The sequence below is a fragment of the Barbatula barbatula genome, assembly GCF_947034865.1.
Source record: "Barbatula barbatula genome assembly, chromosome: 22".
Classification (NCBI taxonomy): Eukaryota; Metazoa; Chordata; class Actinopteri; order Cypriniformes; family Nemacheilidae; genus Barbatula; species Barbatula barbatula.
Window position 1 is genome coordinate 8289035 of NC_136785.1, and position 13411 is coordinate 8302445.

A 13411-nucleotide genomic window follows, 5' to 3' on the forward strand; every position below is an offset into this window, starting at 1 on the left:
GAATGTGTCACTTCCGGTCTGCGTGCGAGCGTCACAGAGACAAACGACATAGTTTGCGGTATAGCTGGTGTGGTGTATTTACGGTGAATACTGGTACATTTAGCGAGATAAAAGAGTTTGGGTCAACAGTCCAAATGTATTTAACTCCCTGGTGTCAAGAATTAAAGTAAACTTAAATTGTGATAAATGTTTAAGAATGTAAATTCTTTAAAAGACATTCAGTTTCAGAAACGATGAGTGTAATGTGGATTTATAAATGGTTGTTCGGAAATTTACCCATTTACAATTTCTATCAAATAACAAATTCTAAGGCTGGTCTCTCCTCTTGCATTAACAATACATTAAAACATGAGTATATTAATTAAAGTGGTTTCAGTTAATGTATTTTGCCTTATTTTTAAAAATATAGTGCCTGTCTAATATACTGTTGTGGAAACATTGTGACTGAATGGTGTCTAATATCAAGTTTATATCACAGCTGTATGCAGGTTTAAATTAAAAGTTGTTTCAGTATTGAACTGCACAGTTGCCAAAACAGCCCGAAATATCAACTGATTCAATTATGTATGTCATAAAAAGACATCAAACATCCCCAGTTTACACTAAGTGACTGTTTGGTAACATTCTAACAATGATCAATACCCTGTTTAGGAAATATTATTGTTAATTTAAACATTTTATAATATATTTGAAAAATAAAATGTGCCTATTTGGTAATGCTCAATAAACAAGCATGAATGAACAACGATTAACTGTTTTAACTAACTAATGGAGATGAATAAATGCTTTAAAATGTTGGCTTGAGCTAGAGATTGCATTAACCAATGTTAGTTCACCCAAAAATTAAATTACTCACTCTGTAGTTGTTCCAAACCTGTATGCATGTCTTTGTTTGGTTGAACACAGAGAAAGATATTTGGACCAATGCTTGTAACCAAACAGGGGTCAATGGGGTCCAAGAACTGTTTGATTATAGGCGTTCTTTGAGATATCTTTCTCTTTGTTGATCAGGACAAAGAATTTTATACAGATTTAGAACAACTTGAAAGCGAGTAAATTATGATATCATTGTTTTGGAGGGTGAGCTATCCGTTTAACAAATAGAAAATTTGTAATATTTGTTTGAAAGCAAACCCCTTTTTTATTGAGTATTTGTTACTTATACTCAAAATATGATGGACCAGTATTATCAGGTGACATTCAATGCATCTTTCCTTATAAGATGTCAAATATATCACGCAACATATTTTTTAGTTTTTTTATTTAGTTTATTCCCTCTCAACTGTCAAATTAAATAGTGATATACTATTGGTCACATTTTGTTTCTCATGGAAAAATCTCCCTCTAGAGTTGACTGTGATTGCATGTCATACAGCTTAAGTCAAATGTTCTATATGAAATAAAAACACATATATTCAGACATGTATGTATATTTTAGCATTTTGATGTCTTTCCTTTCTCTAAAGGTTTATTTATGCAGTTCACCCTGTGAAATGTGTGTTACGCTTTCAGACCGAATTATATGTTGCCACTATTTAAAAGACAAAAAAGTATTTGATATAAACAGGAGCAAAGGCACAACTGTGCTTTGTCTGTCTGGAGAGATGTAATAAATAAAATTTCCCACGTCAAAACCCTGCACCCATGAGAAACCATCACATATACCATATATATGACTCAGGGAGTGACCATATGGAAGTGCAACTTTCAGAAACATATGTATGAAGAATGACAAATTCCAATTGTAGTCGTAATTTTTGGCACACGCATCTCCATATATCATCTAAGTTTTTCTTACATTATATACAGAAGGTACTCATCCTGTTTCAATTAATGTGTCATTAACACACAGATACATGGTAAAATACCAATGCTCGAAGGTAAGGCCAGTAGACTTTTACATGGATACAGGCATTATTCCTTGTTCAAATGGCATACACAGACTTGCGGTGCTTGTAACAATATCATGAAAGAAAATTTAAACCCTTTCCAGCAATATCCCCTGAAACTTCACAAAGTGACCTAAACAATGACGCACAATGGGCTGAGGGAAAATGTTATGCTTCAGGAAGTACGTAAAAATACAGTATATGGAAAGATGAATACGAATGGAGAGAGAAGATGTTATATATCCCAGGGAGAGCATACTGTATAACCAATGAGAGAGATGTCTCCAAATCTTAAAAGTCCAATGTTTTCAGGCCAGGGCTGTGTTAAGACTCCACTCACAGGAGCATGGTGAACGGTTTCTCCAAGAACTTGCGGAACTCAGCCAGCCATTGTGCACCTACAGCGCCGTCCACCACCCGGTGATCACAGCTCAGAGTCACAGACATCATACTAGCAACATCAAACCTATGAGAGTCACAAGTCCAAGAGTCACACAGATAGCATACATACACAGCACCCTAACCAGTCATGCAATAAAATGTTAACTTTGAGAATTGATGGGAGATTTTGATCACCCTTTCTCGTTGTCTGCAGGAAGCAGTCTCTTTTCTGAGCCTCCGACAGCTAGAATGCATGCTTGAGGAGGGTTAATGATAGCAGAGAAATTCTTGATTCCATACATTCCCAGATTGGAAATGGTGAAGGTGCCACCCTAGAAAATCAATAACATAAAAAAACTGCAAGACAGCTCTTTGTATGGAGAATATATTATTGTAAAACAACTGTAATACCTGGAATTCATGTGGCTGCAGTTTTCCCTCTCGTGCTTTAGCAGCTAATGCTGTTACATCTTTACTGATAGATGCTAGGCCTTTAATATGAGCATTAAATACAATGGGAGTGATCAGACCCACAGGCGTACTGACTGCAACATTAAGATCCACCACATGATTTCTGTGTAAAGAGAAAAAGCATTTGATTCATTGGTTAGGTAGTATGAGAAAGCAGTGGTGCCCTCAATGGCCATAAACAGAACTGCACTGTGGGAGATTTCTCACTGTCTGATGACCGTATCCATCCAGGAGGAGTTGGCCTCTGGCACCTTTAAACACGCTAGAGCCGAGGCCTTGATTATAAAGTCATTGACCGAGAGTTTGATGTTATCTGCTTTCACCTCCTGATCACGAGGAGATACATGAAAAATTACAGTCATTACAATTTCAAATATACTGTAATTTAGAGCTTACTAAAGTCAAAGCTGTGGTGTTGGGAGAACGAAGTTCACTCACAGCATTGAGTTCTTTCCTGAGTTCGAGCACTTGGTCCATGTTGACATCCACAGACAAGTAATAATGGGGAATAGTTTGTTTTGACTGCATCAATCTCTGGGCGATCACCTACAGACAGGGAAGCAGAGCATTATGGGTAAGATACGCATGTGTAAAGAAGATCTGTATTTATATAGAAAATGTTTCTGTGGGCAGAACACAGAATCCAACTCACCCTGCGGATGTTGCTGATGGGGATATCTGTGAAGGTTCCTGTAGGTACGGCAGCAACAACTGGAGCGGCTTCAGGGGTGAATGCGGGTGCAGCAGGGGCGGCAGCTGGTGCCTGGTGGTATGAGAACAGACAGCGTCATTTAACAATATACTTTCTATTTACCTTACCATCCAGGACAAAGTGGTGTTCCGCTTCAAAATATTATATATCTATTCTGGTGCATTCCTTAAAAAGGTCCTCTTAAATTTAGGGACTTACAGGACTGGGTTTAGATGGGACGAAACTGTCAATATCTTTCCTGGTGACTCTTCCATCAGGTCCAGTTCCTATGGATACACCAGACGCATTAAATATAAAATCACACAGAAACAATACAAGTACTCAAATAATAAATCAACTCAAATAATTTAGTAACACCAATGTCACTCTATAGCGAGTGACATCTCTGAGGAATCAACTGTCCTTGTACCTTTTACTTGAGCAAGGGCAATGCCCTTCTCAGCAGCGAGTTTCTTGGCCAGAGGGCTGGCAAACACCCTGCCCTTACTAGCAGAAGAAGGAACAGCAGCTGGTGCAGAAGTAGGTGCTGGGGTGGGAGCTGCTGCTGGCGGTGGAGAAGCCACCTGAGGATTGAGTTTTCAGAGAAAATGACAAATAATATACAAAATAAGGAAATTGAAATGATCTTATTTCAATAAAGTCAGTCACTGATCAACCCAATCCTGCATGCAAGATCTTCATTCTACCGATTCACAATGTTATTTAATTATTACCATTTATCTGTCAATATTGTGTCAGTCTATTCTTAATGCTCATGTCTAAAACACCGTTATTGCATGATTATAGTATTGCAAAACATTACAAATATTTCAAAGCGACCTTTCACTTTTAGCAACAACACGAAACTGTTGATATCACGTTGATGGTAACAGATTTTGACCTATATGAGAATGGCCACATTAAAAGTATGCAACATCATGCCATGTTGCTCGTGTCAATTAAAGTGCTGTTGCAACTTAAATGTACAGTACATGACTGATGATTCAAAATAAATAAAGGAAAAATAAGCAGCAGAAGAAATTACGGAGTTATTTACCGGTGTGGGGGCGGGAGGTGGACTTGCAGCCACACCAGTTTCTACATAGTCAGCAAATGCATTGATGTCAGATTTCTTTTCCACAATGACGCAGAGAGGAGTGCCAAGAGGAACATCTCTGGTGCCCTCTGAAATCAAGATCTTGGCCAGGTAGCCCTCTTCCTGAACCTCAAAACCTAAAAATTTAAAAGCAGAGAAAGATTTAATATCTCTTCTAACTTTAAATAACATTAAATGTAGTTTATAAATATATTAAGAATCTCTCTAAAGCAGGGCCACTGCCACTACAGATATGGAAAGGGTAATGTCCCCTACCTCCATATTCAGATAATGGACATACCAATTGTTGCCTTATCCGTCTCAATTTCAGCCAGCAGGTCTCCCTCACTAAGCTTCTCACCGACCTTCTTCTCCCAGCGCTGCACTGTGCCCATAGTCATAGTGGGAGAAAGAGCTGGAAGAAGTACCTAGGAAAGACAGATTTTAATAATTATTATAAATATTTCATACAGAATGCTTAAACTCCCTCATCTATGGCCAACAACTTATACCTTCATATGGGCTGGGTAAGAACTCCCAGGAACTTGCGGAGGTGCTGGAGTAGCAGCAGGTGCTGCTGGAGGGGGGAGAGCCGCTGCGGGGGCGGAGCCAGCGAGTATGTCCAATGTTAGATCCTTAAACACAGGGATGAGGTCTGGGCTAATTGTCACGGGATAAAAAGAGAACACGTTACCATCAAGTCTTTGAGAGCGATTATGTGTTTCCATTCATAATGCTCTGGATCTTGCTGCTACTGATAAAAACTGCTTACTTGTCCACGGTTATACAGATGACGGATCCAATGGACACATCTCTCGTACCCTCGGGGACCAAGATCTTGGCGAGGTAACACTCCTCCAGCAGTTCGAATCCAACTGTAGCCTTGTCTGTTTCAATCTGACCAAATTAATTTAATAATTAGAATATCTTGTCTAAAAACCCATCAACAGTGAATGCTCAATACTGGAAATAGGACAATTGTGTATTCTTCAAGACCCGAGCAAACTAGCAGATTGTTTCTCACCTCAGCGATCAGATCTCCCTCGTTGATTTTGTCACCTTCCTTCTTCTCCCATCGTGCAATTGTGCCTGACTGCATTGTGGGGGATAAAGCAGGAAGCTCCACCTATAATATAATTACATTGATAAGAATTACAAGAAAATCTCAGTTCATATAGATGTTAAGATTGTTGAGAAACTGAAAACTGACGTTTTATGTATATTTATTGGGGCTCATTACGGCTTTAAGTTTAGTCATTTACATGACTGAAATGTGTACTATGCTTCACATAGGTGTATCTGTGCTAATGGCCCCCTAGCATCCAAAAGTGTTTGTGACATGTCAACAGCAGCACTGCTTAAACATCGTGAAGGTGACACCACTAGGAAAAAAACGCAGTGATGCATCCGACAAAACTAACCGAAGAGGGAAAGTCACAAAACAGGCATAAATCAGCATATCTGTTATATTTATATAGAAAACAATTCAACATTTTTTTCCCAACCTTCGCTTGCATATGCAAATTAAACGCTTTCCCACTTAACTAAAGCAAGAGACTTGAATATCCAGCAGTGCAAGAGCCATCGTAAAGCCGCAAGTATCAAATGTTTTATCAAGGTGCCCATGCAGAAGACCCACAGTTAGCTTAGCTTACCTTCTGGTGGGGTGGCAAGCTGTACACTCGCACGCTTTGACTGAAAGCGGCCGTTTGGCTGTGCAACACCCCCGATCTGTTGGTTAGAATGCTGTTGTACAAACGTCGACAGTGACACAAGCTCCGGATCCGGGCCGGGCCGTTGGAGTGGTATCGTTTGAGATGCTGGCATGACACCGGTCCGGACCGAGGACTGGCAGCAGGGCCCGAGAGGACACTGGGGCGGGTAAACCTTGCAGACGGCCTCACTCGCAAAGCTAAACGCAACATTATTAACAGTGAATACGCCTGAAGAAATAGCTGGATATAAGTAGAGCTACTCTTTGGTAGCAGCGGCGGTCTGTCCCCCCAAAATCTTTAAAACAAGCTCACTTTCCAATGACCTCCCCGCTCCAAAACATCACACTTTACGACGCTCTCCTTCGCTTCGTCCCCCAGGTGACGCACAAGAGTTGCCAGATTCATATGGTAACATAGTTATAAATCCCCAAGTCATTTATTGTTCATTTGGCTATTGCGCTTTTATGTTGTTACCATTTGACATAATGAGCTTCTGTTAAAATATCTTTATAAGAATGTAAAATAAGAAAAATCTGAGCATGTACTGCCTAATACAGTGACACTGATTTTAGCTCTGTAATCCTTGAGATTATGAATATCTGTTTAAAGTTTTTAGCAGCATTTTTTATAAAGCAATTTACAATATTTCTTATTTGAACTGTAGAACAATCGTATATATTATTATTTAAGTGGGTAGGGCTTTTTCACTATGTGGCAACCAGTGAGCTGTCAAGGCCGGTGTCGTGAGCTGTCGTAAAGATGCCGTAAAGTGATCACCAGCTGTCCAGTTTTATTGCATAGAGTAGAGCACGTCACTTAAGTGAATTTTGTCGCTGTTTTATTGAGACTGAATTTAATATGTGTTACTTTTGACATAATTTACTGTAATGTTAAGAATTTTACATTTTCATTTTTTAATTCTTTCATTTTTAGGGTATAATACTTGCGAGTTTACAACATGTTTGTGTGACATTGCCGCAATTTCTTGAAGTATTAAAATACAGATTATAAAATATACATTATAGTGATAACAAAAGAACAGTATGTGTTTAGAACAAGATTTATTGTTATGCATTTTCAGCAAAATAGAAAAATAGATATAGTATTTGCAAGAAAAAGCCCCATATGGCATTATTATTTTGGAAGTGCATTGATTTGTTTTCTGTCTATTTGACAATTTTAGTTAGGGCCGCTGCTCTCCTCTCTGTGTTCTTGAACAAGGCACGTATAAGACTTTTTATCTCATTGCAAGAGAATTCCACTGCCAGAAGCCCTTTTCCTTCAGCCCACCTAAAAAATAAATATAAATATTAAAAACATGGAGTAAACGGATACCAAAATTAACCTCTGGAAAGAAATTATGGCGTGTGTGGTGCGAGTTTATGAATCTAAATGAGTTTGGAACGCTAATGCATCACCTGTCCACTATCTCCTGCAGGCTAGCATTAAGCACGATAGAGAGCTCTTTTAAGGTCATCCATTTCTTTACATAGACTGGAACCTCTTCCTGATATTTTTTATTCTTGTTCTCATCGGGCAATGGGGTGAAGACCAGCGGCGCTTCCTCGATGATGGTCTGACACAGTGTTCGCAGTCGGTCACCATCCTCATTTGAGATGTCCTAAGAAAAGGTGCACTTGTTATATTATGCCGTTACACTCACAAATAGTAATAATGATAATATTGAGCGTAATGATTCTGCCTTACCTCCAACATCATAATCTTATTAATCAGCTCACATATTGCAGTGTTGAGTAGTGTTCCCATGGCTTTGCAGTATATGTTCACAGGCAAAACATCTTGCCAAACTTTTCCCAAAGTTCTTAGCTGGTGAATTACCTAAAATACAAAAAGATGCACATCTGAATGGCAAAAACATAAATCTCAATTATATTTATGGTTAAACCTACAAATGTATTTTCTGCAATGGTGAATTTATGGGTTTTGATCATACTTGTCTGATTGCCTTGCTTGCAACAGAGTAATTGTCTTCATCATCCAAGTTGGAGAAGTTACGTGCTGTGGACAGCCTCTCCAACATCTCTGCTTTTTGAGCGTTCATTTGTCCCACAAAGCACCGAGCACCTTGTTTAGAAACAGAACACAAATATGGGGGTTAATCTTGTTTTAATAATACAAAGTGTGGGTGGACAAGACAATTCTGTTGTGCCCTTACCCAATCTTCTGAAGCCTGGGACCAAATCTACAAAATATGCCACTCCATCTTTCAAAGGAAGGTGAGGTTTGAACTGATGGCCCAAGGTTAACAGGTGGTGAGCGATGAACATGCAGTTATTGTGCTGGATGGCAGCCAAGTGAGGCAACTTCAGAAAGTTCTCCCTGAGTCAGGACAACAGCCGTACATTTTAATAAACGGTACACTAGGTATACTGCTATAAAAAAGCAAACTCACTTGTGATATGTAGGCACAACGTCATAAAAAAGGTGAAAAATGTTTCGGACAGTGTAGAAAAGTTGGACTGCACTGAAAGAAAGACCACACATTTATTTATCCCAGCAATTATATCCATAACAAATCCATGAGACTATTAATAAACAAATTTCCATAATTTTTTACACATTTACAAGCTGTCCTGCCTTCTACATACCACTGGGGGGAGCTTCCCACAGCTTCAGACAGCGTGTGTATCACCAAGTCCATTAGCTGCTGCACTGATTCACTTATACGACATACAGGCAGGCACAGAGTGTGCTGACTCAACTGCTTTTCATTCTCCAGGTTCTGCTGATTGCGATAGCCACTTTTCTTAATCAACTCCTTCCTTTCCTTCTCTCCTGCAGCAGGATTTGGTAGTTTAGGGATACAAAGTTTGTATTCGGGAGTGATCTGCATATAAAAAGTTCATAGAGATCCTGTGAGAAGTTTGTCACTAAAAAACATATATAGCTTCAAACTTATGTGTCTTTTTTCGTTTACATACATAAATTGCACTTAAACTTACTTTCACTGTGTTGTGCATATCTGATGTCATCAGTTTCCGTGCAGCCACAATGACGTCCTGGCATTTTTTGCTTGCGAAGTGACAATTGACGTTCCTGGCATATTTCAAGAGGTCTGTTGAGTCTCCTGTGAGGTACCCCATTTTTTTCAGACTGCTCTCAAACTCCTCGGTCTGTTTAATAACCTGAAGAGAGAATTAAATATTGTATTGCAAAGACTGCTCTACAGCCTGACAGATCTTTCAATGGTCCCTTTGTAATCTTACCGCGCTATACTCTGCAAGCTGACTACTGTTAGTTGGTATGGAATGAACCAAGCAATCACGAATGATGCAGTCTGACATCTCCTCCCATATCAGGTCTCCTAAAATCTCAGAAACTTTCTTTTCACCAACAGACACATCTAAATAAAATAAAATTCAAGAGAAATCATCACCATTAAAATAGTAATTTTATGACCTCTGGAATTATTCATGACTACAAAAACTACTGTGGAAAAAAATCCAGTTTGTACACGTACCAAAAAGTTGTTTATGTAGCGTTGAGAGCACAGTGAGCACTTTGGTGTAAACCTGGCTAGGATTTGGATGCTCTGCTTTCGTATCTTCACACTGCAGGCTCAAGACTATGCCCTGCTCAGGCTGACTGTTCACTTCCACCATCAACGATGGGTATAAGATCAGAGGCTTCAGCATGTACTTAAACAACACCTGTCCTATATGACAGAAAGAGTCAGATAGTCCACTTACAGGCCAGAAGTATGCAAATTAAAATAAAGTTATATAATGGGTGGAACTTTAAAATAAATATACCAAATAGTTTAATCTTTTTATGGAGCTCTCCTTGAACTGAGAGGGCCTGGAGAATACTGGAGAGAAGAGGATCTGGAACAGAGTCATCTGCCTTGCATTCTCCTGTGTTCAAAAGCAGCGCTGTTGTTAGGAAAGACTTCATGCTAGTGAGCTCTGCAAAGAATAAAGACATATTAAAACAATATTTCTATTTCTCTCTTTGAATGCTACCAACCTGTCTATATCTGAAAAGAATTAAAAGTAAAAGTATATAACTAGGATAAATACCTTTGGTAGAAGGAAGCTTCCATACTGCCAGTTTCTTCCACTCCTCTCCGAGGTGGTAGATGAGGTTTTCTCTCTGTATGGTGATCTCTGAGCCGAGGGCCTGTGGTAAAGGCAACTCTGTATCCTTCCAGGCTTTCAGGGCATCAACATTAGCTTGTGCCTTTATAATGGAATCAGAAAAATGTAATTAAACATGGAAAAGAATGGAGCAATAAGACCGAAACAAGCTAAGTTAAAAGGAGACCTATCATTGAATGTGACTCACCTTTCCATGCTGCTTGGCTGCTACTACATAGTTCTTTTCCTGTAGTGCTTTGTGATATTCCTCCATTGCCGTGTCAAACTTTAAAAGCATGTCAAAACAATAAGGATATATTATGAATGTATCACATGCCCTAACGTAAGCAAACACGCAGACTATAGTGAGCTTTCTTTGGATTATAGTCTTATATAACTGCCCAAGCTTGGAAAAATAACTCCAGCTTGTTAGCTAGAAAAACCTTTTTGCAGATCATTGAGTTAATGGTAAAAAAAAAACTATTCAACATTACCTCTTGGAGATGCTGGAGCATGCCTATAACTGTAGTGTTCTTCTCTAGCTGCTGTTTGAGTTTGCCGTACTCGGTTACAGCATCATGGAGATTCTGCTTAACCTGTATGGGTAAACACTGGTAAATATTCAAAAAGTAAAATGTATGCCCTCACGCAACTATCAACTATTAAAAATACTAAAAAATCGACTATAAAAAACAAGCGTTATTGTCTAAGAAAAAAATACTTGCCTCATTCTCAATACAGTTTTTTAATAGATCTATGTCTTTAGAAACAGATTCAACCTGGTCCACCAGTTCATCTGCTGCCTCCATACTGGATATAAACTCTGTATACTTTTTATTTATCATGTCAGTAACCTCTTCCTATACAAAGAAACAGATGAGACGATTAAGTATGGAGTAGTTAATAGAATACATATGAACACTAGTTTCTTAGGTTGATTAAACACAACCAATACAAATGCACACAAAACAAACTAAGAAAAAAAACATACAAGCAAGCTTGTTAAATGAAATCATAATCTGTAACAATCTGTGCCAACGACATCTCAAGACTATAAAGGATCACATTGTTGACTAAAATCAGGTTTAAAAACACGTTTAATCCAGAGTCCAGAGCTATGGACTGACTGGCACTGACAGGCAATGAAATCAGCATGACACGTCATCCTGCCAATGTCAGATCACACATCCCTCTGTTCACTGTTGAACAAATAACATTGTGATATTAAAACGAATATTATCGTATAATCACACTAGTTTATATTACTATGAAATACGCTACCGAAATACAGAGTCCGACAGCATATTCAAATAGCTTCGGTTAACGGTCAATGATAGCTAACGTTATGATGTTTAGCTATGAAACAGTAATGCATTTTTACTTTCATTATCCTTTATAAGGATAACAGCAACATTAAAATAACTGTAAATAGTTCACGATTAACTATGGCTAAACATTTATAGAATTAAAAATGTATTATTTTGAGCATGTTTTCGTTTGCTAACCCGGTGTTCTGTCGATTTATGCAACTTGCAAACAGAGCAATAACTCTGAGAGTAAATTAATAACGTTATACAATCTAGTACTTTTACAACATGCACGCAATGTATTCAGAGCTAATTCTTGTTTTGATTAGTAATGTCGGTCATTTTCGGGTCTGACAGACTGTTAACGTTAGCTGAGTTAACGTTTCATTCAAGTTATTTACCTTCGTTGCCTCCACTTTTCGCGACAATTTGGAGATTTTACAGGCGAGGTCATCCTTCTCCAGTTTACCTGAGCTGGCGAGCACTTCTGTCACAAACGACGACATTCTGTATTACATATGTTACGGGCGATGGGATAAACACAGCAGTTTACCACTTCATGTCACTGCCCGCCATTACGCGCGCAAAGCATTCTGGGAGTCTGACTGTTACGTTAGGGAAAAAAGCGCAGAGGAGCTCGTTCAGACAGGTCAAATTAGGTCTATTTAATAACTAAAGTTGGGTCTTAAAATCGAAGACACCGTTGAAATTGGGATTATAATGAAAAAAGGCAAATAATAAAATGATTGTTACTTTTAATAAATAAGGTTGTTGTAAGAATGTAACCAATGTCGTACAAAATTAGAAATCTCAAACTTTTCGGTATTTTTTCAGCTCTTGTAAATATCTCAATGCTTCAGGTATTACAGCCTAGTGATCAACGTATCCAATCATAACTGTATATGTAGGCAATTCAGAAATGTGTGAATAATTATAATAAACTCTCGAATAAGCAGCTTTTAAAGCATTTGATATGAGCAATATGTATAAGTCTTATGTATTTGAATAAGTGAACATAACATTCGCCATTTACTGTCTGAAATTGAATTATTTCCAAGAAGTATCTTTATAAGACCTCAATATGGTTTCAGCAAAAACAACAAACAAACATTATGTGGCTCAAGCGTAACTTCCGGTAAAGAATCAATAACATTTGAGTAGTTTTAATTGAATCACAATTAATATACAATACAATATTCATATAAAGTCATATTAATATAAATTAAATATAAAATAACGTTACGGTACATTATAACCAAAAGGAAGAAAGGATGTCAGTAGAAAGGATTGCAACTCTCTAAATATTTCCAAAGCTTGCAAAAATACTATCAAGGATTCTTTCATCGCTGTGTCCAATAATGAACGTCAAAGAAAGATCTTAGAAACCTGAGCTAACCCCAAATTGATCCATCCTCAAAAACTCTGCTCTTTTTTCCATCAGGGGCTGTTTTAGTTTATTATGAGTAATAATCTGTCTCTGTTGCGACCTGGGTTAATCTCAGACTGTTCCAGTAGAATAAACTCCCCTTCTTTAGTTTGTCCCGATTTTATCAATTTGTCTCTGATCCTGGCATCAAACATATGGCTCATTCCCAAGTGTCCAGCAAAGCAAAGTACATTTCTATGGCTTTGACATATCAACAAAAATGCATCAAACAATCAGAGCGTCATTTACTGAACCAATGATCGATTTCACGATTTATTTTCCTTCGACACTCCCAATGTAGTTTGTCTCAATAATATTTTTCTGACAAGAACAAGGCC

General features: G+C 38.1%; 2 protein-coding genes across 3 annotated transcripts; both read right to left on the bottom strand.

The window, feature by feature from the left end:
- Window positions 1-1124: 1124 nt before the first annotated feature.
- dlat (dihydrolipoamide S-acetyltransferase (E2 component of pyruvate dehydrogenase complex)) lies at window positions 1125-6630 on the bottom strand. Its single transcript, XM_079486429.1, has 14 exons — window positions 6184-6630; window positions 5553-5654; window positions 5301-5425; window positions 5041-5188; window positions 4830-4956; window positions 4490-4665; window positions 3863-4016; window positions 3652-3719; window positions 3394-3504; window positions 3180-3287; window positions 2949-3067; window positions 2682-2844; window positions 2466-2602; window positions 1125-2355 (listed from the first exon to the last, which is right to left on the bottom strand). The coding sequence occupies exons 1-14, from the start codon at window positions 6451-6453 to the stop codon at window positions 2226-2228; spliced, it is 1938 nt and encodes a 645-aa protein (XP_079342555.1). The 5' UTR covers window positions 6454-6630; the 3' UTR covers window positions 1125-2225.
- Window positions 6631-7054: 424 nt separating this feature from the next.
- Window positions 7055-12286, bottom strand: zw10 (zw10 kinetochore protein). Of its 2 annotated transcripts, none has more exons than XM_079486126.1 (16): window positions 12049-12286; window positions 11066-11200; window positions 10835-10936; window positions 10549-10626; window positions 10284-10443; window positions 10017-10169; window positions 9725-9919; window positions 9471-9607; window positions 9207-9389; window positions 8853-9091; window positions 8657-8728; window positions 8420-8583; window positions 8198-8328; window positions 7951-8082; window positions 7662-7864; window positions 7055-7533 (listed from the first exon to the last, which is right to left on the bottom strand). In XM_079486126.1, the coding sequence occupies exons 1-16, from the start codon at window positions 12151-12153 to the stop codon at window positions 7410-7412; spliced, it is 2313 nt and encodes a 770-aa protein (XP_079342252.1). In that variant the 5' UTR covers window positions 12154-12286; the 3' UTR covers window positions 7055-7409. The 2 variants fall into 2 exon arrangements, with proteins under 2 accessions (XP_079342252.1, XP_079342253.1); XM_079486127.1 differs by having other exon boundaries at window positions 7287-7533; window positions 10017-10118; window positions 12049-12241.
- Between the last annotated feature and the right edge of the window lie 1125 nt (window positions 12287-13411).

Coding starts and splice junctions, on each gene's coding strand:
- dlat (XM_079486429.1), bottom strand. CDS start 6,453: ATGTTGCGTTTAGCTTTGCGAGTGAGGCCGTCTGCAAGGTTTACCCGC. Junction 4,957..5,040: donor CTTACCCAGCCCATATGAAG/GTATAAGTTGTT, acceptor TGTCTTTCCTAG/GTACTTCTTCCAGCTCTTTC. Junction 2,603..2,681: donor TGCAGCCACATGAATTCCAG/GTATTACAGTTG, acceptor TTGATTTTCTAG/GGTGGCACCTTCACCATTTC.
- zw10 (XM_079486126.1), bottom strand. CDS start 12,153: ATGTCGTCGTTTGTGACAGAAGTGCTCGCCAGCTCAGGTAAACTGGAG. Junction 10,627..10,834: donor TGCTCCAGCATCTCCAAGAG/GTAATGTTGAAT, acceptor ATGCTTTTAAAG/TTTGACACGGCAATGGAGGA. Junction 7,865..7,950: donor ATAAGATTATGATGTTGGAG/GTAAGGCAGAAT, acceptor ACCTTTTCTTAG/GACATCTCAAATGAGGATGG.